General features: G+C 27.9%; 2 protein-coding genes across 4 annotated transcripts; both read right to left on the bottom strand.

The window, feature by feature from the left end:
• Positions 1–690: 690 nt before the first annotated feature.
• On the bottom strand, positions 691–22,349 carry LOC136079844 (uncharacterized). 3 transcript variants are annotated; one of them, XR_010638265.1, is made up of 9 exons: positions 22,229–22,349; positions 21,950–22,104; positions 12,744–12,835; positions 6,532–6,645; positions 3,562–3,813; positions 3,290–3,366; positions 2,904–3,089; positions 2,041–2,249; positions 691–1,784 (listed from the first exon to the last, which is right to left on the bottom strand). XR_010638265.1 is itself a non-coding variant. In XM_065796478.1 (5 exons), the coding sequence occupies exons 1-3, from the start codon at positions 3,909–3,911 to the stop codon at positions 3,061–3,063; spliced, it is 456 nt and encodes a 151-aa protein (XP_065652550.1). In that variant the 5' UTR covers positions 3,912–5,905; the 3' UTR covers positions 691–1,784; positions 2,041–2,249; positions 2,904–3,060. The 3 variants fall into 3 exon arrangements, 2 of the variants coding, with proteins under 2 accessions (XP_065652550.1, XP_065652551.1); XM_065796478.1 differs by lacking the exons at positions 6,532–6,645; positions 12,744–12,835; positions 21,950–22,104; positions 22,229–22,349 and having other exon boundaries at positions 3,562–5,905; XM_065796479.1 differs by lacking the exons at positions 6,532–6,645; positions 12,744–12,835; positions 21,950–22,104; positions 22,229–22,349 and having other exon boundaries at positions 2,041–2,191; positions 3,562–5,806.
• On the bottom strand, positions 9,573–10,635 carry LOC124818314 (uncharacterized). The gene is made up of 2 exons (XM_065796477.1): positions 10,452–10,635; positions 9,573–10,067 (listed from the first exon to the last, which is right to left on the bottom strand). The coding sequence occupies exons 1-2, from the start codon at positions 10,548–10,550 to the stop codon at positions 9,618–9,620; spliced, it is 549 nt and encodes a 182-aa protein (XP_065652549.1). The 5' UTR covers positions 10,551–10,635; the 3' UTR covers positions 9,573–9,617.
• Positions 22,350–27,692: the final 5,343 nt, after the last annotated feature.

Genomic DNA, 27,692 nt, shown 5'->3' with positions numbered 1-27,692 from the left:
GTTTCTTAAAATATTGTCAACGACACAAGAGGTTTTTTGCGTAAAAATAGTAGGAGTTATATTAAACTTAAGTAATGAATCAAAAAAAGATTTTACAAAAATTTGAGGAAACAAATAATGATTTGCCAGATTTATTCAGAACTTCTATGCATAACGTTTTGAAGTTATTTGTTTTGCTAAATGTTTTTTTTTAATTCAAGTTTTTCAAGATTATAGGTAGCGACTCCGCCTCCAATGTCGCTTATTTGTGGCTAATCAGTTTATAAAATGATAAATTGTATGGAGAATTTTCTAACATAGGGATATTCACTTTCTTCCACACTCTCCGAACAAGGGTATGCTCCAAAGAACTTTAAAGGGTTCTAATGGTTTAGGCTGACGAGGCACCCTAAAAGTTCTAATAAGAACTTTTTTTTAAGGTTCTTTGTAAGAACCCTTAAAAAGGGTTCTTGGTGGAACCTTAATGGACGGTTCTCCGCTAAAGCCTTATATATGGTTTTAGCGAAGAACCTTTAGGGTGTCGCGTCAGCCTAATCTATTAAAGCCCTGTAAGGTTCTATTAAACCTACCATATTGTTGTGATTATTTTAGACACAATTTAAAAACAATTTTTAAAGATTGCTAAAGATGCGTCAAAATAGTATATCGGAAAAGCATTTTAAGATTTATTTTCATGAAAAAAACAATGAGTTACTATTATTAAAATATTTCGTGGAATTAACATAATTAACACAATAAATCTAACAATTAATAAATAAGTCTTCTAATCCTTTTATTAAATTTATAGCAAAAATAATTTAGTTCATTTCATCAAAAGGATTGTAACGTGGCGTACAGACATTGGTATGTTATCGTTTTCACTTGAAAAACCAATTAATGCATGTTGCACAAATTTTAGCGTGTTTGAAATTTTTGGATGATATTTCGCATTATACAAGTAATGAACTCCGATCAAACATGCCAAAGCAAGAACGTTGTCTATCCCGAAGTCATCGCGCATGACTTCGACATCTAGTCTAATACAATCGTAATTTTTGGAGATGTTGCCATATTTTCTTGTTCAAAGTCAAACACAATGGTTGGCGAATTCACTACCGGCATTTTACCTGCAACGAATAGATGGTCGCTGCATTCTTCTTTGAATAATCATGGAAGCATGAGAACGGCAGTATTCATCATCATTTCTAAAAATACAATTAAAATCTTAAAAAATGTCGCGGATTAGATATTTTTACTTATATTTACAAATATTTGTTAAAAGGATACCTTATGATTCACATAGAGTATTTATTTACGTAGATTAATTATTTTAAATATATGTTTCTATTTAATATTTAAACAACGACATTATTTTGTTATTTATCTGGAGCCTCTAAAAACTGTTTATGCTAAATAGACAGTTTTTATCCGACTTTCATACACACAAACACACACACACACACACACACACACACACACACACACACACACACACACACACACAAAAGGTCACAAGATGAATGCAATTTTTTAAATTATTGAAATCTTGATATATGAATGTTTACAGTGCATAATTTGGGTACGTTAGATTTGGTAAAAAAACTTATAAATTAAAATTGAAAAAAAACTAAGCCTTTCTTTTTTACTTCATCTTTCTCGCCTTCTATTGTAGTAAGAATACTTGAAAGCAATTGATCTTGCTTCTTGCCAACAATATCCAACACCCTACTTGCAATACGTGCTAATGATACACGGAGCTCTCTATCCAAGTCTTTATTAAATAGAATCTTGACTTCAGCTAAAATCTAATTTGTAAAAAAATATAATTTGTAAAAAACTATAACAGTATTTGAAGATAGACATTCAACAAGAAATAACTTAAAAAAAAATATTGTTACATACTATAAATCTAAAAACAACCTAAAAATATAAAGAATAAAAATATTTTTACTACTAATGAAGGCAGTGCTTTCTAAAGAGGGGGGGGGGGGGGGGAAAAAATTAAATTTAACGCTTAAGGCTTATGTGGAGTAAGTTACAGCAAAAGTAAAATAAAGATACCAGTTTTGGTAGACTCATCCAAGGATATGCAGCCATTATGTCAATGGTAGACTTATTTTGTATATCTTTTGTTCTATGTGTGCATGTTTTTTTTTGTCTAACATCATTTCATAATTTGGACGCATCTTTGAAGATTCATGTAGCATTCCATCTAACAAAAGCATTGTACTAACCTCATCTTCAAATTCATCCTCCATTAGTGGAAAGGACTATGGAGATTAAACAACAATGAAGAAAATTACTTTTACTTAGAAAATATAAAAAATGAACTTAATCTATTATACTAGGAATTACAATTTTATTTATAACAAAAATAAATAAAAAATAAGATATAAATAAACAAAATCAGGGTTATTTTATTTTCTATATTCACAGAAAAATAAAATAAAAATTTGTGGGTACCTTGAAAATACAATAGGTTGCAGTTAGTTAAAAATTTATTTTTTTAAAAACAATCTTATTCACAATGTTCAATTTAGGGATAAATAGGGAACTTAATACTTGAAAATGTTCATGTTTCATAAAAAATAAAGACAAAATAAAGTAAAACTTTAATATTATAACTTTAGCAGTTAAAAATGGGTTTCAACACATTTACACCATAATATGCAATTATAGTTGCTATTAAATCTATTTTAATTTTTGTTTAATTTGATTGTCTAGTTTTTTATTGCCATTTAGAATAGGAAAGAAACAAAATACATGAAGCAAATTAGTTATATATAAATATTCTTTAAAACCATGCTGTTATATGAAATGAATTCTGAAAAAAACACTACTGTATTACCTTTTAATTGCAACTAATTTAAATTAAGCATCAATTGTAACAAAATAAAGTAAAATATATGCAAATGAATTCATACTGTTACTCGAATTCATCTGGGTGTATTTTCAATTTCTTCAACTATTTTGTTGTCTTCAACAAGTTTGTGTTTTTTTCCATATCCTTTTTAGCCAAATTTTTCCTTTACCAAAAGTACAGCTTCATTGTTAACCAATGGTATTCGTTCTTTTTTAAATTTATTTTTTAAACTTTCTAGCAGTATTGACTAAATACATTTTAAAATATTACTGCAAAATAATAATGTGCAATAAAATTAAAAATAAATTTTATTTTGACTAACTATTCAACATGTAATATTATAATTCAATTTTTTCAAGTTACTTAGGCTGTACCTTAAAATAAATCAATTGTTTAACTCTTTTACAAATAAAATATGTAAAACCTTTAACAATTCAAGAAACTTACACGAGGTGAACCATTTTTTCTGCAACCTGGCACATAAAGCACCAATTACTCCTGAATATTGCATGCTGTTTGGGTACCTAAATATTATAAATGATTAAAAAATATTATAAATAAACAAAATTATAAAGCAATTCAACATTGTCTCAAATTGTAATAACATTATATCTCAAAACAACAACCTACACCAAGTTTAGTCAAACTTTACCAACAATAGTAAACGCAAATATTTCTCACAAAATAAAACAGTAATATTTAGAACATAATTTTCTCACCATGTGTATTTTGAGGTAATATCCTCAAATAATGACTGTATAAGTTGTGTACGGAGACATGTGCGTGCAGCAAAAATTATTGTTTTATCTTCTTTGTTTAATGCATTTTGAACTTGTCTTGGAAATGATGGCAGAGGATACCTGATAGGCCAGTTACCAAAGAATGACAGCCTGTCATTATAGACTGTGACAATAACATTGGTGACATCACTTTGTTTGTTGACACCAAGATTTACAATAACATCTGATATACTAGTAATTTGATAAAATTCTATAATTAACAAATAATCATACACAGTGTGCAAATAACACAAAGAAGGATTGAACCTATTCTTAATTAAATCATACATTATGAATTTACATGTTTAAATTACAATACCAGGGTATTGTAATTTAAACATGTAAATAAACATGTCTTTTAATTTTGCTATTGCTTTCAAAAGTTTTACTCTTAGTCTGAAGTCATCTTTGCATACTTCCCCTACGATCGATTCTGTAGATCCTTCTAGGGTTTCTCCGTCAATATTAGCAGCTATTAAAATCAAGTTTATTAGAAAATCAAACTGTATTTTATAATCCCAATAGTTAATAACTTAAAAAAAAATTTATTTGAGTTCAATAATAAAGAATAATTAAAATTATGAAAATCATTATAAAAAATAAACATTTTTCCAAAACATATTTAATGATTTTTCATTAAATATGTTAAATATTTAATATTTAAGACAACTTTTTAACTTAGAAACATTTATACTTTAAAGAGATATACATTTTTCCGTCAGCTAAAATATACGAATTTAGTAACTGAGGGTCAATAATGTTACAAGGTTGACACACAGACAGTTCTATATCTTCTTTAACGGAATATGCATGCAAATGCTCAGAAAACTGTTCACAAATAAATACTTTTCCAATAAAAAACCAACTTTCTCTTAATTTATAAATGTACATAATCCTAAAAAAACAGAGGAATGTTTTCTCCATGCAGTGTTCCAACCATTTTAAAATATTGATGCTTTGCTTCAAAGCGCATGCACCACAAATAACGAAGAGGACCATAATCTTTAATTAATTGAAGATAATGCAATTTTGGTGTCAGCTTTCCTGGAAATACTTCAACAAATGTTTGGACAAACGATTCTACAAGCAGCTGCAAGAATGACAAAACAGTCCTGGAGATTTTGTAACACATCAAATAATCTACAATATCACGTAATAATAGATGCAGTTTTCAATGCTTGTTGTTTATAGGAACTCAATCCCCAATCAAATATGTTGAAAAATAAAAGACTAAATTTTTCAGATGCGCTGCTGACAATATTTTCAGTACCAGATGGTACTGTCAAAGGAATAACAATTGGTTTATTTTTTTTAACATTTTTTAGAAATTTAAAGTTTTCAATCTCATAATTAAGAAATGCTGAGAAACAGCTACAATTCCATCACAATGTAAACTCATTAAAAATTTTAGGATCAAAGGAATAATTCCCTCATGTAAATCATGCATTAAATCTGGAAGAAATGATTCAGTTAACTTAAAATATGACAGGTCAAAAAACGGACATCTCTTGACAACTCCATATACACGTCCACTTATTCCAGCATTAATACCTTGCAAATGATATTTGTGGAGATTTTCAGTTCTTAATGTTAAAACAGTTTCTTGCATAAGTTTTTCTTTATCTTCATACGGTAGCATACAATAGCGACAAATGTGTCCTGAATTAAAAGCACATCTAAAGCCAGCAAGTGGATGAGCAGACAAGTTTTCAGCTGATATAGTTGCAAGTGCACCATACAATTGTAAATTCTCACCATTAATATTTAGTCCAATGCCATTTAAACACAATTCAATCAAGTCTGATATTAAAGGTTTTAATATTTCTGCATATGTTTTGATTGTTTTATATATTTTTCTTTAACTAAAAGACACAGGTGTATATACTTTAATTGAGAGTGAAAAAAATAAAATGCACAAAGCTTATGTGTGGAGCGGTGCGATTCAATTGGAATTAGTTATTATTCAATTCAAATTAGAAGCCCAAATATCTTTTGTTAACTTTTTAATTACTTCTAAGATAGGAATATATTGAAAAAATTTCTTTTGATTATTTAAGCATCCAGTACTGTTAATAGTTGGTGATGTGTCTGTTGTAATTTGTGAAGAGATTTGAGCAATAATTTGTGTAATGCTGGTTGAATTATTTCCATTATCATTTTTTCTATCATTAATTATCTGTTTATCATCATCGGCTTGTATTTCAATTTGCAATGGAGCAACAAAACCTAAATTTGATTTACAATAAGTCAAAATTTTTGCTTCAGAACTAACAACTAAAAAGGCTTTGTCTAACAAAACCTCATTTTCTAATATTTCTACAAGATCATGATTAGGATCAAGAGTAAAACCAGCTTTACTCAAGTAATTTTTAAGACAATCCGCATAATTAGAAGAAAAGTAATTAATTAATGCATGAACTTCATTACTAATTTTAAACTGAACAATTGTTGGAATAGAATGTTTTTGCCCCAAACCAATCACAAACATTGCAAAATGTTTTGCAGTTTAAGAACAAAGTCATTAATATCTCTGTTAAATAGTTGATTGAGTGTTGAACTTGCTAGTTCATTGTCAAAATTACAATTGAGTAATTGTAAGTTTTCATTAACAGATGAATGCAAACTTTCATCAACATTTGTCTTGTTTCTGTCAGCATATTATATTTGATTGTGTTTTATTTGCATGTGTTGTCTTTTACCTTTTATTGTGCTATATGTACAGGGACAACCATTAAGCCCACAAGCTACAATAAAGTTAGCTTCACCTGCGTGGCATATCTGAAGGTGAGTCAAATATTTACTTAAAATAAACTTTTTAACTTGACAAAAAGGGCAGATGAAACTTGAAATACTCGACATTTCAAAAATTAATCTAAAAAATAGATAGTAGAATAATTAATAAATACTAACCAACAAACTTTGGTTTCAAAACACTTAGGTCTACTGTGTCCAAATAGTTACAAGTGTCATTAACTGTCCTATTAAAGAATGGTATTGGAACATCATTAGTAGCCATGAAAATCGCTACAAATGAAAAAAACAAATTTAATGGATATTGCTGAAGCCATTTATAAACAAAACAGTAAATGAGTATTACAATTATTTTTCAAATGAGTTATATATATATATATATATATACATACATACATACAGATATATAAAAATATATATATATATATATATATATATATATATATATATATATATATATTTACAAATGCATCACAATGTCACAAAAATTGCGCTCAACTTGTTTCTCCGCGCAGCGGCCTTGTTCGTCAAGGTTCGTGTTTCGGAGTTATAGAGTTGAGAGAGGGTTATAACCACAATCAAGTAGCCTCCTCATCTGTAGTGGCCTTCTGGGCCTTGGGGAGGTGAAATAACAAAACAAAAAAAACAAAAAAACCCTTCGCCTATGTGTTATCAACTCCCTTGTGAGTTCTCCCTAAATCAGTTGATGTATGTACTGAAGCCCTCGTCTATCCCTAAATCAGTATGTCATCAGTTGCGTCAAATGCAAAAAATAATAAGTCAAAATATATAAAAAAGTAAGATGAAAAATTTCATCTTTTTTATTTATTTATTGATCTATTTTGTGATTATTTCACTTTATATTGATCACTCTCAAATCGAAAAAAAATTGATTATTATTACATAATCAAAACAACAATATATAAATATAAATAAATATATATATATATATATATATATATATATATATATATATATATATATATATATATATATATATATATATATATATATAAATATATATACATATATATATATACACACACACACACACACACACACAATGGTTTTAAATGCAGAGTGGCCAACTACTTTAAAAATCAAATTAATTGAAATTTCCTTAAATATACTAATTTTTCTGCAACATGAATTTTTTTAATAATAACTAATAAATAAAAAGTTAACGGCCTATTTAATAAGAAGAATACGATCCATTTTCCATTACATTTTCTTATTTGAAATAAATTTAAATTTTTCTACAATTTTTTTTATTAGGTTACCTAATAATTTGTATAAAGTTACCTAACCCATAAGGTAATCTTTTTATGAGTTATACTATAGTAAATAGTATAGGTTGGAAAAGAGATTATAACCAAATAGATCACAAGAAATTCAGGCCATACTCTAAACTTTTAGGTTACTATACTATAATTAGTATATTATTTGATCAATTAGGTTACTATACTATAGTATAGTAATCTAATTGATCAAAAAAAGTTCAAAGTATGGTCTGAAATTCTATTTTGTTAGGTCATCTAATAGGTACTTATAGGTACCCATTAAATAACCTAACAAAATTCAAAAAATCAAAGAATTTTTTATAGGCTATGAAATTTATAATCAGCTGACTAGCAAATACATATGATCAAATGTATGTGCTAGTCAGCTGATTATAAATTTCAATTGAACCTTGCGCATGCAAAGAGAGATTAAAAAAATAATAATTAAAAAATACTAACAAGTGCTGAAAAAATAACCAAATTATAAGGATAAGAACATGTGAGTTTTTTAAAGAACCTTTTAGCAATTTTTGGATCGACTAAATTGTTCATAAAACTTTTAAAGCATTGTTAAGAACCCGAAGGTTCTTTGAAAAACCGTTTAAGCATCTTAAGAACCCGAAGGTTCTTTCAAGAACAGCAATAAGAACCCGTAAAAAATGCAGCAATAAGAACCCGTAAGTTCTTTGAAGAACCGAAAAGTTCTTTAAAGAACCGGCAAAAACCCTTACTTTTTACAGTGCATGTTTCCGAATGATAATAACTTTTCCTGTTTCTGTTGTTTATTATTTTCAAACGTAGAAATTACTTAATTTTTTGATGCAATACAAATACTTGAGAATAATATATTTTTATTTAAAGCCTAATCGTAATATATTTTTTCTCTTTTTTAAGAAATTTAAAATAAAATTTAACAAACAATTAAATTGGATAATATTATTATCTAATTTAATTGTTTGATATATTGATAAATTATATTTGATAAACTAGATAATGATAATATCAAATAATAATGATAATGATAGTATCCAAATAAATGTATTTGTTATAATAAAACCAAAAACTTAGTTGGTATATGAATATCGTCTACATGTCTACGTTATAAGAATATAGCTTTTGTTTTTGTACAAAAAAAAATACAAAGTTGGACTATTGAAGAGAGGGAAAAAAAGCTTTTTTTTACAACTTACATGTAGGTTGTATGTCCCCTTTAAAGACTTCAAGACGACTATCTTGTTCAATGCTTAACAAAAAACTAGCTATTTGCAAACCCTAGTCTTAGAGCGCGGTAAGTTTTGTTTATCGTTTAAATGGAAAATAAAAAGCTTAAAGCTATTAATAACAGGCTGTCAAGCAGCAACTTTTGAAAAAAATGACGGTATTTTGAGGATAAAAATGACAAAAAATGACTAATTTTATTAGAAAAATGAGTTCAATAAGTTTATTTAGAAAATAACAAACAAAATTGCCCGTCATCAATAATTTCTTTTAAAAACAAAAAAAAGTTTAAAAACATTTTTCTAAAGTCTAAAGTAAAGTAAGATAAATAATAAAATTTTGTTAATTAATTATACAACAAGCTCTATTATATTTACAAAAACTATTTAACGACTACTTTAATTTTTTGCAACGCTTAATCAATCTATCCATTTCACTTTTACGTTTTAAACCAATATTTTCTCTCAACTTTTTCTGTTCATTTCTATGTGTTGTAGCCTTTTCAAGACTTCTTTTTGCACTGTTTACCATTTCATGGGCAATTTTTATACCCATCATGTCTTCCTTATTTATGGCACTTTGCATAGATTTTGCTGCTTCATTAAGCATTCTCTGAGCAAGCCGAAACTCAAGATCTGCATTTTTTTCATCATTCTCTAGACTTTTTTCCTGTTGATCTAAATTTTTATTGTGATATTCAACTTTTTCAAGCATTTCTTTCTGTTCTTTTTCTTTATTAATTAGTTCTTACTCATGAATATAATTTTTTCTTTTTTCTTCGTCTTCTTCAGCTTTTCTTTTTTTATATATTTTATGAGCATTTTGAACAGCTTGAACAACGTCTTTAGAAAGTGCATCAACATTATATGCTCCTCTGCAACTTCTTGCATACTCTTTTGATATTCTCAAAGCCATTAATGTTTCATCATTTAGATTTACTCTCTCAGACGCCAATGTATTTTTGTTATCTGATAAACTTCGCTGAGCACTGGCATTTCCATTCTGAATTGTTAAACAGCTCTTAACAACTTTGCTGAGATACCCATACTTAGTTTTTCCATATTCATTGTTACTTTCGAAAACTTTAGCCCAATAATGGTCTACTCTTTTTAATTTTTTTGTATCAGAATCTATATACCAGTCTTTTGATATATTAGCTGCTTGGTATAATTTCCACTCATCTTTCACAAATGATACCTGTACAAAAATAAAGATAAAATTATTATGGAAAAGTGTTTACATTTAAAATTAAAGGAAAATTTAATTCATTTAAAATTAAAGTAGCAGAGTATGCTAATAATTTACAAACAACAATTTCTGATTTGTAAATTAAAATAATAATAAGTAAATTTTGAAAAATTTAAATAATATAAGTATTTATATTGTCAACATACTTTGCTATTTTAATTATATAGCAGACAATCAAATATATATGTTGACAATATAAATACTTATATTATTTTAAAAAACTTAAAATTTACTTATTATTAGTTTAATTTACAAATCAGAAAAAAACCTTTATTATTTTAAGTATTTAAATAACTATACAGTTATTTAATATAAAGTTATTTAAATATTCACCTCTCTTTCCGTCATCACATGTGGCATCATAACTGCTATTCTCCCAATTGCATTAACAGTCCAAGGTTCTGATCTCATTTGAGCACCCAAACAAGTCATATCTTTTAATACCTGGGAATCAAGTGGAAGTTTTTTTTGCAAGTGTTTTACAACAGATATATATCCAATTACACTTTTAATGTTAAAAGCGACTGATGTAAATGATCATTTACATCAGTAGCTTTTAACATTAAAAGTGTGGGAGAGGCGGGAGGGGGGGGGAATAAACATAAAACTATTTATATAAATAGTTTTATGATGAACCTGTTCATTATTTTTATTTAAAAGCAGTATATTTTTTGGTCAAAAATATCAAGTTTTAATTATTTTGTCAGTCATTTTTATTATTATGAATCAATATCTCTTTTATTATTATGAATCAATATCTCTTTTATTATTGTGAATCAATATCTCTTTTATTATTATCAATCTGTCACGGAGAAAACTGTCCGCAGAGTAAGTTGTCCGGTCGGACATTTTACTCCGGAGTAGATAGTCCTAGTTTGTCCATCTAGGACAATTTACCTCGGAACAAACTGTCCTAGTTGGAGTAAACTTAGGGTTCCCATTATCCTCTTTTTTCCTTAGGAGAACGCTGTGAAAACTTCAATTTTAATTAGTTTAGCGCGGCGCTCTCCTACCCAAAAAAAAGGAGAATGGGAACCCTAAGTAAACTGTCCTACTTTTTTGCGGATTATTTACTCCGTACCACTAAAGCAATGTGTTTTAGTGTTTTTTTAAACGATGGTTTGAAAACTCATGCATTATTCTGCGGCATAAAGAAAACTTTAACACTTTATATACTAAGCATAATATTATTATAATTAGCATAGTAATATTATGCATCATGGAACTCAAACAAATAAACGTGAAGCTTTTTAGTTCACATGGCTATTTTTAACCGGTTGGAAAGTTTAAAAAAATAAAAAATATGTTAACACTGAAATGTTTAGAACTTTATATTTTCGCTTATGTTTTTTATGTTATCATGTTTGAAATTTATTCTAGATTCAGAATATATATACATTTATATTATTAGAATATATATACTCAATATTATAAGTATAATTGATTTTTTTTAAAGTGGAGTTTTTTCAGCTCCTATAGCAACACCCCTTGCAACGCCAATTTCCTGACTTTTTAGTAAACTAAATTTTTTATTTAGTACCTAATTGTTTTTGCAACCTTTTTTTTCAATTTATTTAGTACCTAATTAACTTTTGCAACATATATTGCTAATATATGTTTGGTAAATGCGTTTTAAACAGAATTCTTTTTTTCGACCTTGTGCAAAACATAAAACTGAAAATGAAAACTTGAAATTTTCAGGGAGCGCTCTTTAACAATTACTTGATGGATTTATGCAGAATCACAGTAAACTCATGATAATATTTTAAGCTTTGAACAATTATCTTAAATAAAAATTGGATTTTTGCTTTTTGCTTTAACTGCTTAGATCTGCCATTTTGATAGAAAAATTTTTATAGAAAATTTCCCGGCCAGTAAAATTGTTCTGAAACCTTGTAATGCTTGTTCTTCTAAGGTGACAAGTAAGATGTTCACTATGACAAGAACAAATAATTTACTTTTTCTGCTTTTTGCTAAAAATAATCTCAACCCATAAACCCTTTTTTGCCATATATTTTAATTGATTACCTTCCATTTTAAACCTGGAAAACATATACTCTTGTTGACTTTGGTCAACCAAATTATATATTTAAAAAAAAAATCTAATAATGTAGGTTATTTAAGTAAATACCAGCTAATAATATTAATGATACAAATAGCAATGATAAAAATAAAATAACCAACTGAAACAATTACAAGAATGATAAGATAATTTTATAATTAAAAAAAATCAGTATTCATTTTTAAACAACAATAATAATAAGCTAAAGCAGTTGGAAACTGCTTTAGCCTTTCACTATTCTATCAAACAAACCGTTCCATTAATGACACACAACTGCATAAACAAGAATGATATGTTTGTTTGATTAGATAATATATAATCAAACAAACATATACTTTGTGGGGCTTAAGAAATAATACAAAAGATATATTATAGTAGAGTTATACACTATTTCTAAGAGCACATTAAAAGTAGTTAAAACACAACAAATTATCACAATAACATTACGGTATAACAAAAATTATTTCTGTAAATAAAAAATGGTACAAAACAGCAATAAGATATTATCTAACTACAGTTAAATCATATTTTGCAATTTTACCTGAAAATAAAACTAATCCTACCTTTGAATTCAATTTTTCTATAATTGTTGGCAAAGTAAACTTAAATTCATGGAATTTTACTAAATTAAAACCATATTTCAACAGTAGGCAAACTAAAATAAAATATTGGCAAAATTAAAACCAATGAAATAAAGAAATAAAAAAGAATTATTTTTTTAAATATAATTATTTAATAAAAAAATAAAAACAAATCAAAAACTTCAGGTCTTTGAAACCTTATTAAAAAAAACTATTTCAAACTCCAAGCAAAAATAAAAATAATAAACAAATAAATCCAAATAAATAAATAAAGCTCCAGCATAAAAAAAATTATAGACAAATATAAGATAAATATAAGTATAAATATAAAGAAGGAGAAGAAAAAGAAGAAGAAAAAGAAGAACAGCTCTTTAAACTAATGCTACTCTTTAAGCTAGTACTACTTTTTAAGCTAATGCTACATTTTAAGTTAATACTATTCTTTAGGCTAATACTACTATTTAACCTTAATTTCTATTTTGTTTATCATAAACTAGCTACAATTTGTAAAATCAAACAATTATCTTACTTGTAGTAAGATGATTATTTGATTTTAAAACTGATATAAAACTTTATGACATTCACAACTGAAAATGTAACTCACACACATACATATAGATACAAAAATTAAAAAAATAACAACATCATAATACTATTAAGATGTCTTTATCAAAATACTATAATATTACAATTACTATTATAAGTAGTAACTATATACTATATCTTATATAACTAAAATTATTAATAGTAATTTATTATAGAATTTATAGAAATGACACTGTAACTCATAAGAGTTGAAACTTAAATTACGTAGAATTTCAATCTATAACAGCCAAAAAATTTAACAAGGATTAAAAAAAATACACAAGATCTGAGATTTGAGGTTAAAATTTAAAGTATTTATCAATGTGGTTCTTAAATTGATTTATGTTTGTTGACTCAATGATTTCTTGTGTTAGTATATTCCAGTCATTTACAACTCCATTAGTGAAAATATTTTGTCTGATTGTGTTAAACTTGTAGTTATTATGGATTTTTATTGACTCCTTATGCATTTTTAATTTATGACCTCTTGCTCGACAATTAGCATTAAAATATTTAATTCGGTTATGCAAATTTATTTCATCAATTTGTTTTACTAGCTTGAATATTTGGATTAAATCACCCTGCTTAATTGATAAAATGTATAATAAATTTTGTAAACTATTTATATATATTGAAGTGTGGGGAAAAAAACTGGACTAATAAAAGTTTTTGGAGCATGCAGGGACAGATACAGTAAAAGAATGAGACTTTGATAAATGACTAGTCAGGGGAGAATGAGTTTTATTTGATGGAACTAGAGATGATATGTTTTATTTTGATGCAGTACATCACTGCTCCTTCGAGCAGTGATGTACTGCATCAAAATAAAACATATTTGCCTAATTACTATTATGTTTTATTTTAATGCAGTTAATCACTGTTGAAAGGAGCTATCATCTCTAGTTCCATCTAAAACTAATTAAATTAGTTATTACAATATTAATACTGTTGTTGTTGTAATTATTGTTGTTATAAATATTATTATTAAATAATAATAATAACTTAATTCAGGAACTAATAATAATAACACTCTTACGAATAAGAATTATGGTGATAGTATTTCTAAAAGTAACTTTAATCATACAAAATAAAACCACTTCTTCTCTAAAAAGTCTCCAAACACCTTTTTAATTTGTCTTACTTAAAAACGTCCGCAATCTTTTTTGAGCTATTGTGTCTGATGAAATTTCACTTTAGACAACCTACTCCGAGTAAAATATCCTATTGGACAGTTTACTCCGACGGAAAGTTTTCTCCGTGACAAATCAATAGAGTAAAACCGGGTCAAACTGCACACTAATCAATAAAAATTAAATAACTTTTATTTATTTATTTTCATTCTTTTTTATTAGATCGGTAATAAAAAACTACATAAGATAATATAAATGTATGTTAAAAAAGTAATAATGAAGTTATTGAAAATATTAAATGTAAAAAAAAAAAAATTGTGCGGTTTTAGGGGACATTCTGATAAAACTGTACACTTGAGAAAACATTTAATTTTTTTAAATTTTAAATTTTTTTTTATTTTTATTTTTTAACACAACTTATATTTAAGAAACTATATTAAAGTTTTTAAAACAAAAAAATTTAGTTCAAACTGCATATTTCTTTGGCAAACATGTTTCTTTGCACAACCGTTCCCAACACATCGAATTCTCATATTGCAACATTTCTGTGTGTTACTGTACTCTACACTTTTTACATTTTTCAACTTTTAATCATTTAGCTGCTGGTACATGTTCTTTATTTTTATTTTGCTGAGGTTGCTCAGCTTTGTTACACTCAGGCATTTGAGTACTTGGCATAGAGAGTCTATGCTTTGCGTTAAGTTTAGCAACTTTCACTTTTTGTTGCTTTTTCTTCATTTGTTTGAGGAACTCGATCGCATTTTCTTCGGTAATACATTTTCCGCCAAGTTTTGATATGTTGCACTGCTTCGGTTTCTTAACATGCAATTGATTTCTGGCTTGAAAAAACTGCTTCAACTCTATCTCGATACTATTTTTGCAACGCTCAACACATGCTTGATACCTATCAAAACTTGAAGCTGGTGTAGTTGAGAAAGATGGTAATCGGTGTGTTGTTGGAGTAGGTGCTGCGGCAGCTGTTGAAGATGATAAAGCTGTGTCTGAGCAAGATGGTGTAGGTACTGCGGAGGCTGCTAAATATGATGAAGGTGGATTAAACGTTTGTGTGATTGCTAATGTCTAATGATTTATGTTGTTTTTATTAAGTGGAAATAAGCCAGTGTACTGGAAACCAGCAATTGCATGCAAGGGTGTAAAAGATTTAACATTCTCATACAGCAGTTTGAGGAACGGTGGAAAATTTTGGCGTACGAGAAGCGGCTCTTTTTGACACAAAGTTATACGCTTTTCTTGTTGCAACTTATTTTCAATAAGTCTTTACCAGGCTTGCCATTTTTGAATAAGTGCAATTGATCTTCGCGTTTAAGGTAGCCACATACAAATTCTCGGTTTTCATTTTGGGTTAAACCATAACCCCAGTCACCAAGTAATTGGAACGCATGCACCATCAATCTTTTTGTTTCATTTGAGAGTACAATTGTTGTACCTGAGCCATGGAAGCTTTTGCTGTTGTTACTTTTGCAACCTTTGAGCGTTGACACTGGAATGCCGTTTTTGAATGCAGCTTTTCTCAGTGATGTTTTATTTTCTTTCATATCAGTTAATGCGACTAGTATATTGTCTTCCTTGTATGCTTTTGTTTTTTAAGTTGACATGTTAAAGTGAGTGAGTTAAATTGAATTGAGTGAGTGATGATTATATTGAGAAATAATATAATAATTGGTTTTTAATGAATAAGAGTCTATTATATTAATAACATTATATTTCATTCATATTTAAACCGGAATTAACACTAAGTTAATTAGATAAAGATAGGCCCTTAGTCACTTGCGAAAAACTAAACTTATACCAGTTTTTGTCTATACTTTGAGTAATACCTTCTACTTTAGGATTATTTCGCCTTGATCGATCTTCTAATATTTTAATATAATAATATAAACACAAACAAACGCTGAAGTGAACTGTGGTAGTTTATTCCATCCACCTGATTTATTCCATCCCATTGCGTAAAACTCAAAACGAGATAAAGATTTTGGTTTTTAACTGTTAGAAGTGTCCGTACTACCTTGACAAACATAAACTAGGAGAAAAAACGCTTAGTGAATAAGAATTTTAGAAATAAAGTTTACCTAAAAGTAATATTAGAAAGGCGATATAAGAAAAAATTATAGCAATAAAAAACAAAAAACTATTAACTAATCAGCTATTTATTTTTATAAAAAAATTGTACAAATACTTTTATAATATAAAAGTATTTGTACACTTTAAAATATAAAAACCAAATATATTTTATAATATTTAAGCCTTATATATTTTATACCTAACAATAAGGTTTATTGATGGTATTTAAAATTTCACTTAATTCTAGATGTTAAAAATGTTAGATTATAATGTCACTTAATTATCAACTTAAAAATATTATACTGCAAAGTGAAAAAAAAAATTAATCTCTTTGAAAGGCATATTACAAAAAAAATATATATAATTTCTTGTAAAGATACGAATCTTATTGACTCTTGTAAAGTATTTATTTAAAAAAAAAAAAAGTGTTTGCAACATTTCTGTGTTAAAGTTGATGATAGTATTCTTCAAGTTCAACTTAGATATTATTAAAAAAATACTTCTTACATATCTAAGACGTCACATTATGTCATCATTAGGTAATAAAGTTTTTAGAGAAGTTATTACTGATGCAATGTATTGAAAAATTTTAAATTCTAAACATTTTACTTTTTTTGTTAATAAACCCTCTGACAGTTGAGGTAAATAACAAGAATTATTAGTTACATATTTTGTTGATTTAAAGTTCAATAAGAGAAGAATTTATCAGTTTTTTAGATAGCTCAAATGATGTTATTAGTTAAGGATTATTTTATATTTTGTTAAAAAGTATTTCAAGTTTTTCTTTAGATGTCATAAATTCTAGAGGGCATTAATATGATGATGTTGGAGCAATTAATGATTACACTGAAATTTTGTCCTCTTGTATTTTAAATCTGAATGAAAAAACTAAATATGCTCATTGCAACAGTAATAAGCCTAATTTAGCTATTTGTACCTCGTGCAAAGTGCACAATGTAAAGTATCTTTTGACACACATGAAAGAGGCATAATACTTTTTAAACTTTTACCTACCAGACAACAAAAGTTAGAGAAGCATATTGAAAGTACTGTTCTGTTGACTGGTAAACAAAAAGTTAAAAGGTGTTTGCAGAACACGTCAGGTGAAAAAAGTAAATAATTTAGGCACTTTTTAAGAATTATGTGCTAGTTTATGAGCTTGATTTATGGTAGCTTTCTGGTTAAATTTAAAAAGGTGATTGCTACCTTTCCATTAACTTCAAGTTAATGTGGGACATTTTCTTTGCTTTTGCGCCTGAAAAATTATATGCAAAGCACCATGGTACAGGACCACATGGTTTAGCTTTGATGTATATTTGTACAAAGTTGGTTATAGATATAAAAAAAAATTCACTGATAAGTTTGCAACATGTAATTAAATTGTTTTAACTTTGAAACAAAGTTAAAATATACATAACAATAAAAAAAATTTTTAATTTGATATATAAAAAATAAAAACCATAGTAAAAAAAAGTCAGCTTTTTTTGTAGCCATGTATCCTTATAAAACATTATTTGACATAAAGCAAGTATTGGATTACATTGTATTTTTAAGTTGGGTTCAGATATGTCATTGTTTGACGCCAACTTAGTGTTACCATTCTTTATATTAAAATGCTATGTCGTTATTATTATATTGGTAAATGCTTTTATTTTTTAAATTAGTTTTTTTCAAATTTTATGTATTTATCAGCAAGATTTAATAAAGATTTTTAACTTTTTTTTAACAAAAAGAGGCAATAAGATTGCATCTCTGAATATTTCTTTATTTAATTTAATATTGCATATTATATTGTAATATACAAATATTTTGTTATAAATTGTGTTGTTTTATAATATATTTGTTACAATATAATTATAAAACTAAACAGTTTGTAAGTTTAAGTTAATAATGGTAATAAGTAAATATAATTTTTAATAATAACTTCGTATATTATGTGTAAATATGAATTCTAAAGTTGTAATATCTGTGATATCCTTGCATTTTTTAAGGCGAACATAGGCTCTAAATAGATTAAATTTTATATATAAATATATATATATATATATATATATATACATATATATATATATATATATATATATATATATATATATATATATATATATATATATATATATATATATATATATATATATATATATATATATATATATGTATATATACATTGTGTAAAATGGGCAAATAGGTCAATTTTTGCAATCCTTCCCAATCCACTCCTAAAGGGGAGGGGAGGTTTAAAAATAGCTTGTGAAAAAACTAGATGTACCTAAATAATTTCCTGGATCTGCCTAGGCCTGTAAATCGAGCCGAACAAGCCAAGCTTGCCAGGGCTCGGCTTGGCTCGTTTACATATTAAGAGTGTTCAGGCTCGGCTCGAGCTCGTTTCGAACATGAGATTCTTTGTTCGAGCTCGGCTCAATAAGGATTAATATTGTTTGGGCTTGGCTCGTTTGACATGTTGCTCGAGCTCGACCGTTTAAAACTCGAAATAATTATTGTAACCTGTTAGTTTAAAGCTCGTTTAGTAAAAAAAAAATTGTTCGTTAAAGGCTCGTCTGTAAATAATTTTTATTATATATTAATATATATAATATCACAATTTTATTTATTACATTTATACTATTATAATATAAATAAATATATATATATATATATATATATTTAGACTTAGTTATTACAACTAGCATTTTATTCGTTATTTACACAACAGTGTTTGTGATTGCCCCCCGATGTGTTCGGAATCACCCCACATAGGTAGGGTAATTCCGAACACCAATGGTTTTATTTTTGCCATAAATTTTTATTTTATTATAAGATTTTTAAAAATTGCTTTTGAGGGTTTGTGACTGAATAGTTAAACTAATTGATAAGCAATAAATAAAATTAATTTTGTATAACTGATGTCTTTAATTCGCCATTACCCCACTCTCCCCTAAACTACCACAGAACGCATACTTTTTTTCGCTTCTTAAAGAAAATAAAATAAAAAATCGTTAATAGTATTAATAGTCATTTATTTATAATAATTTATACTTATTAAACATGTCTATCACACTTGTTGAAGTTAAAAATTAATAACAGAAATGTTTATGAAGTTAAAGATCAAGAAGGAAGAAATGCTTAAGCAACAAGAAATTTTTATCAATGTAGTTCTAACACAAAATTATTAAATAATCGATTAGACAGAGTTGAACTTAACATCCTTCAAAACTTAACCAAAATAGCATTAATTGCAAAGGAAGTAGAAGAAATCAAAGAAAATTTTAATTTTTATGAAGATCTTTTCAATAAAAAAATAAAAACCGCCATTGATTGTATTGCAAAAGAAAATCTAGCAAACATCAAAATACAAAATAAAAACAATGAAATTATAAAAATAAATAATAAACTCAGAGAGATTGAGGATAGGCCAAGGCGTAATAATCTAAGAATCGATGGTGTCCTTGAAAACAACAATGAAAGCTGGGCTGAATGTGAAAAAAGATAAAAGAAATATTTAACAACTTATTGGGAGTCAAAAATGTAAACATTGAACATTGAAAACAAAAATTGAACATTGAAACAAAAATGTAAACAAACAGTACATAGAATAGGCAAAGTAGTTCACAACAAATATAGAACAATAATCCTAAAACTTCTGGATTTTAAAGGTAAAACTGAAATTCTCAACAACTCTTTCAAATTAAAAGGTAAAAACATTTTCAAATATGAAGATTACTGTAAGGAAACGAATGTTATACAAAAGACGCCACGTGAAAAAATGAAAATCGAAAGGAAAGCTGGCAAATACGCATATATTTCATACGACAAACTTATTGTTGGGATTCGAATTTGAAAAAATAAGTAATACCTAATCTTTTTAAATTTTTTTATATACATTTTTACATAACTTTATTCGCTTTGATTGATTATGGCATCAATAATTTCGATAAAAATGTTTTTTCATTGCACGAAAACATTAACAAAGACTTTAATTATCTTAATTGTTTAGCTTAATATCTATTAATTTATTCTAAATACTTTATATTATAATTAGTTTAGTATTTGATTCTTTTATATAGTTACGTTTAAATCTTATACATATTAATAGATTAACTTTAACACTTTACTCATTCAATAAACTCTATTATGGAAAGTTTTCCTTGCATTGTATTCCACAAAAATGTTGCTAAAAATCACAAATCTATTCAGTGTGACAAATGTAATTGATGGCTACACATCAAATGCGATAACATTAGTAGCAAACAGTATTCTGATTTAATTTCTGATGGTTCTGTATTGTTTGTGACCCTCAAACTATTTCAATTAAAACACTTAATTTAAATATTTCAACTAATTCCCCTGATCTCAATTATTTGTTTAAATGTCTAAACAAAGTAAACAATTGTGTCTTAGATTGTAAGTACTCAATGTTGATGATTTTAATGCCTTAGATCTAAACCTAAACCCATTAAATTTCTTACACTTAAATATTTCCTCACTTAATTCATGATTTTAATAAAAAATTTCTTATTAATTTATTGGAAAAACTTACAAAAGAAAATAAAAATGAAATGCTTATGGGTGACTTCAATATTAATCTTCTTAATTATGAAAACTTGCTGAAATATCATTTTTCATTAATAATATATGTTCAAATACTTTTTTTCCTTACATTTCACTGCCAACGAGAGTCAATGTAAATTCAAAAACTCTTATTGATAATATTTTTATTAATTTTCACTCTAACAACATTATATCAGCTAACCTAATAATTTCCATCTCAGATCATTTAGCACAATTTGTGCAAATCTCAAGTTTTCATTCTAAATATACAACAGAAAAGATATACAGAAGGTGTTTTTACAGAAGGTGTTTTCAAAGGTTCAACAATGATACTTTTCTAGAAGATGTTAAGAGTATTCCTTGGTCCCAATTGATAAAAGAAGAAGACGACCCTAATTAATCTGTTAAATTATTAATGAAAAATTTTGAAAATACATGCGCCATTAAAACCTCTTACAAAAAGACAAATTAAATCTAAAAGTAAGCCGTGGATAACTCAAGGCATTTTGAAGTCAATTAAAATAAAAGATAATCTGTACACAAAATTTCTAAATCATTCGTCAACTATAATAAAAGAAAGAACATTTAATTTATTTAAAGCATACAGAAATAAAATTAGTAACTTATTAAAAATAAGTAAAAAAAACTTTTATTCAAATTTCTTTCACAACAATTTACACAATATTAAAAATACATGGAAAGGAATTAGAGAAAGAATTAATACTAGCAGTAGGCAACCCGTAATATGGGTTTTTAGTAAATAAATAATTAATAACAGTTTAATTTTTATTTGTTTTCTCTAATGAAATATAAATGTATTAATACTTTTTTAGTTGTGCTTACTTTAATTTTTCTTGGCTTCTTAATTAAACAAAACTGTTAGCTTCATTAAAGATACAGTTAACCATTTATTCTGCAACGTTCGAACATTAAATGCGCAAATCACAACAAAATCGTTTTGTTAAAATATGACTTCAATTACATGCATCCATCCAAGTCTTATTTAGTAATTAAAAAAAGTAAAAAAAAAGTATTAGTAAATAAATTATTAAAACAATTTAATTTTTATTTGTTTTCTCTAACGAATTATAAATTTATTAATGTTTTTCTAGTTCTGCTTACATTTATTTTTCTTGGCTTCAACTAAATTGTAAGCTTCGTTAAAGATACAGTTAGCCTTCATTAAACTTCATTAAAGATACAGAAAACAGTTTAGTTAAATTCGAACGTTCGAACATTATATGCGCAAACAACAACAAAATCGTTATGTTAAAATATGACTTGAATTATGTGCATTAGGGTAGGCCGAAAATTTTTTTCTGATTTTTGATTATCTATACCGCGGAAAACATGCTTCAAGGGTATCTAAGGAAAATGCAAAAAAAATAATACAAATATTTAACATCTGGAGCTAGCGCATCGTACTTGAATATTTGAATAAACACTCGCTTTTTATCATTTTCGTAACAAAGTGCGCTTTAGAGTATTCCCAAAATGCGCTGCAAAATTGGTGTTTTTCTTGCCACAACAACTTGTTTTGGTATAATTTTGTTTTGATTATTTTAAAATATTAACCAATCTGTCATGGTTGTTTTTAAAAAAATTACTCGTAGCGAATTTAAGTGCCCGATTTTCGGTCATCTAATAGAATTATCTGCAAATAAACTTTCAACTTATGAAGATGTTCTCAAGTGTTGTTTTAATGAAAATTACAAACTAGCTTTGAAATCGAACAACAAACCAGTTAAGTTTTCTTATGTTTCAAATTGTGTCGCACAACAAGTTAAATCAGTGTTTGATAAAGCTTCTATACCCACAGTAACAATTTACAGAGTTGTGCAATTAATAAATGGATACCATGACAGTTATCGCAATCTTATGAAATCCTTCAAGCGTGATAAAGAAAAAGGAAAGTTCAAAAAGAGAGTTGAAGATTTTAAAACAAAATCATTGTTATTGTTTGATGTCTCGGCGTGTAAGTGTTAAATAACATTAGACTGCAAATGTAAAATGGTCACTGAAATTTGTTTATGCGAGTGTTCTGTTTCAATTATTTGTATGTGTAAAAAAGAAAAAAAAATCCCCATCATTGAACTAAAATTTTTGTACTTCCAAAGAATGCATGGTACTGGTAAAATCGGAAGTATTGACGCAAAAGAAACAAAAAAAATTACACAAAGACACGATAGGAAATGTGCTGAACTTAAAAGAACTCTGCCTACTAATAATCTATTATCGAAACATTCATGCTCAAACCATTTAGATGAAACACTAAAGCAAAAAGAGTTCGATAGTGATGCCTCCGTAGCCATTAAAGAAGTCATCGATGAAGAATTAGAAGAATATAAGCTAACTAAGCCATCATGGCAGATGCGCATTACAATAAAAAATACTGCTCTGACTAGCGATCGCTATGGATTATCAGACAGAGCAACGGCAGCTATTGCCTCAAGTGTTTTGCAAGATTTTGGTATCGTAACTAATTATGATCCCAGTTTTGTTGTTGACAAAAAAAAATTAGAAGAGCAAAAGCGGATAACCGTTCACAACTTCAAATGCAGAGCAAGGAGAAATATAACCCACTTCAAGGACTGTATTTTGATGGGAGGAAGGACAAAACTCTAGTGGTTGAAAAAATGAAATTGAAACGCTTTCGACGAACCATAAAAAGGAACATTACTCAATTGTAAAAGAACCTGGTTCCGTGTACGTTGGTCATGTTTCACCAACTTCTGGATCTGCTGAAAACATTGCCAGTAGCATTATTTCATATTTGAATGAAGCTGGAGTTTCATTTCATGAACTGGACGTAATTGGATGCGATAGTACTGTTACTAACACGGGATGGAAATGCGGTGTTATTGCCACAATTGAAAAATATGTAAACAGATCACTGCAGTGGGGGATTTGTCTCTTACACTTCAACGAATTGCCATTCCGGCATTTATTTCAAATTTTAGACGGAGAAACGACAGGCCCAAAATCATTTAGCGGTCCGATTGGCGCACAGCCTAATAAGTGTAAGAAATTACCAGTGGTAAAATTTGTCAGTATACATTGTGAAATTCCAGAAATTGACCGAAAAATTTTAAGCAAAGATCAGCAGTTTTTGTTGGATATAAGTTCTGCTATTAAATCAGGCAGTTGTTCAGAAGATTTATCTGTTCCTGAACCTAGAGCCATTTCACACTCAAGGTGGTTAACAACTGCAAACAGAGTTTTACGATTGTATTTGAGCCTTGAAACCCCAACAGAGGAGCACAAAATCTTAGTTTCTTTTCTTTTAAAATCATATGTTCCTGGATGGTTTCATATAAAAAAAAGTAAATACTTCACAAATGGAGCAGAACATGTATTTGAAATGATAAAGTCGTCAAGATTCCTGCCCAATGATTTGCTAAAAGTAATAGACCCAGTAATTGAGAGAAACGCTTTTTTTGCACATTCGGAAAATTTGCTTTTAACAATGGTATTAGACAAAAGGGTTCATATTAGGGAATTGGGTTATAGAAGAAATATAAAGGCAAGAAGCCTAGCTTCTAAAAGAAAATTTATCAGGAGTTTTCAACCACCCAAAATTAATTTCCTTGCTACTGACTTTACAGAGATGATTGACTGGAACACTACCACGCTTTTCTCGCCACCTTTGCTGCGAAGAGTCTCAGATAAAGATATTTGGTCAAAGATCCAATCAGGTGAAACAGCGGCTGAGTGGAACTTTGAAAAGTTTCCATGTCACACCCAAGCAGTAGAACTTGTAACAGAGGCTTCACAAAAAGTAGATGACTTCAATTCCAGAGATTGCATTGTAAGAACTACACATAACTCCAGATCTTCAATGCCTAATTTTTCAAGCAAATCATATTTTAAACTACGAACAGAAATTAGCGAAAAATAAAAAAATATTTTTTTTCACAAAAGTTTTAGTCAAAAAGATGGTTTTTCAATTAAAAAAAAAAGATTTCTAATTTACCATTCCAATACTTTTTTCTACTTAAATTGTCTCTAGATATAGTGTCATAGCTAGGTTTTCTGGCGCCCAGGGCAACGCTGAAAATTGGCGCCTCCCTCCTGAAACAGACATGCGAACTAAAAAAAATGTCGTGGGGAGACTTTTAGCGATAAGGCCCTGAAGGGGCTGTATATGGAGGTCCTGCTAAGGAGAGGGGCGGCGTAAGAGCCCCTCCCCTTCCCAGATAGGGTCTGAGGTAGCGCTTTAAGTTCCCCCAGCAAGATCTGGGGTGGAGCCCGCATCTGACAACGGTTTTCCAACATATTATACACCTAAAATTATGCTAAAGTACCTCATTTTCAATAATATTTGGACTGATTTGCATTAACAATTTCAGTCTAAAACCCCTTTTTGGCGCCCCCCTCCCTAGAGAAGCGCCATGGGTGACTGCCCCACAAGCCCAACCTTTGCGATGCCTCTGTTTAGATATTTGTTAAAGAATTTATTCAATTTCATTTCATTTGTTAAAAAGTTAAAACAAGAGAAAAATTCTTCGATTATTCAAGCGCGATGCGCTAACTCCAGACAGAATTTTTTTTTTTTTTTTATCCTTAGATACCCTAAAGACAAGTTTATTGCGGTATAGCGAGTCAAAAATCAGAAAAAAAATTTTTTTGGCTCGCCCTAATGTGCGTAGATTATCCAAGTCTTATTTTATAATTGCGGAAAATTGTTTAGGTAAAATATCCGGAATAAATTTTCCTTTTTCTTTCTCTTAATTTTACTTTTAACTGAGTAGTTTTAAATTTTTTTTAAACTGTTCTTTATTTTTCTAAGAGTGATGAGTGAAGCTTAAAAAATAAATATTCACAAAAATTATACCTTAACTTGTTAATATAACTTATTAATATAACTTGTCAACTTGTATAAAAAGAAATTCTTTTATTCAAGAACGCGATTGCTTTTACTCAACATTTTTGAAGTAATTGTTACGCTTTACGTGAATACAAATTTGAGCAAAATTGATAAATGTATTCACATAAAAGTGAGCAATTAGTCTAAAAACGCTGAGTAAAAAGAGTTGATTTTTTTATTCACCCAGCATGAGCTGAAAAGATAATAAAACAGATGTTAAAACCATATAAAACAGTTGTAAAAAGTATATTTAAACTTGTGTTAACTTTTTTTTTAAACAAATTTATTTACATGATATGTAATTTAATGTGTAACAAAAAAGTATATATATATATAATAAAAACCCTTCATAAAACAAATTTTTCTTTCATACAATTGAAGACAATTGAAGACACTTGAAAACAATCGATTAACATTTAAGGCACTTTTCAAAATCAGTTATATCAGCCGCCATCTACAGGACCGAGGAGCCAAGCATGACCTATTGTAAAGAAAACCATATTAAAATAATTAAAAATAGTTATTACCGATAGGGACTATGATTAAATATATTTAAAAATTTACGTGATTCCATATTAGCAGGAATTTATAAAAAAGTAAGTTATTAAAAATTAAAAAAGAACAAAATAGAAACCGGATTTTTAAAAACTACTTAACCAAGAGCATTTTGATAATGGTGTTCAGTTTTGAAACCAAAATCTTTTAATCAAAAGCCAGCTCATTCAACTAATCTCATTCAAAAAGGAAAATAATGAATAACACTAAAGATAAAAAAAAACTATTATGAGGTATAAAAATTATACTGTAATAATATCAAATGTTATCTTGGCTTTTAGTGAATGATTAAAAGCAGTTAGTGAAACTACCTGTAATCATTTTTAACGATAGACACCAACGGGAAGGTAAGCCAAGCTGTCTATCAACACAAAACATTCCAACAGTAACATCACAACAATTACGCAAAGCATTAGCAAACACCTTAAGATGTTTGTAAGATCACATTACAGTAAATATTAACAGACATGTTTTCTATATACATATAACTAAAAAAGGCCAGAAAACAGACATTAAATATACAACAGTAAGGGATTGTCCATAAATTATGCAAAGCAAAATATATTTAAAAGAAAGAAGTAAGAGATATTAGGCTCTTTTTTTTTAAATTTAAGTTTATGCCAAAAATTAGATAATGTTTTTGGTAATATGAGTACTTTTGCTACTTTTTTAAAACCTCTGTGTTTTTTAAAAAAAATTTCGGGTGTCCAAATATCTAAGTGAATCATGAATAGAGATCCCTAAAAATTGATTATTCGCAAAAATTTTGGATCCAGCATAATTATATATGAAAATATTCCAATTTCCGCTTAAGATGCTCATCATAATCTATGTATATATATACACACACACATACACACTGTACACAAAAGAAAAAACAAAATTTACAAAAAACAAATATATACATATATACACAAAAACTTTCATGTCTACAAATAACATTTTTTTAATTGTAGACATGAAAGTTTTTAATTATCCCGCCGGACCTTCGACCTTCGCCGGACCTTCGACCCCTGTATGAGGGGTGTTGGCCTCCCCATCTAAATGATGGGTGGTCAGTCCCCCATACTGAACCCACTTCTGAAATGACCGATGGGTCAAAGGTCCGGGCTTCTTTTGCCGAAAGACTTTATAATCTTCATACGTAAGTTCTAAAAATAAAAA

This window comes from Hydra vulgaris, chromosome 04 (assembly GCF_038396675.1).
Source record: "Hydra vulgaris chromosome 04, alternate assembly HydraT2T_AEP".
Taxonomy (NCBI): domain Eukaryota; kingdom Metazoa; phylum Cnidaria; class Hydrozoa; order Anthoathecata; family Hydridae; genus Hydra; species Hydra vulgaris.
This window is presented reverse-complemented; position numbering and strand designations above follow the sequence as displayed.

Bases quoted from the DNA above. Each gene is read 5' to 3' on its own strand.
- LOC136079844 (XM_065796478.1), bottom strand. From the start codon at position 3,911: ATGTATGATTTAATTAAGAATAGGTTCAATCCTTCTTTGTGTTATTTG. The intron at 3,367-3,561 runs GTGAGAAAATTA...TATAATATTTAG, and splicing joins ATTACCTCAAAATACACATG to GTACCCAAACAGCATGCAAT. The intron at 3,090-3,289 runs GTAAGTTTCTTG...AAATGTATTTAG, and splicing joins GAAAAAATGGTTCACCTCGT to TCAATACTGCTAGAAAGTTT.
- LOC124818314 (XM_065796477.1), bottom strand. From the start codon at position 10,550: ATGACTTGTTTGGGTGCTCAAATGAGATCAGAACCTTGGACTGTTAAT. The intron at 10,068-10,451 runs GTGAATATTTAA...ATTTTTGTACAG, and splicing joins ATGTGATGACGGAAAGAGAG to GTATCATTTGTGAAAGATGA.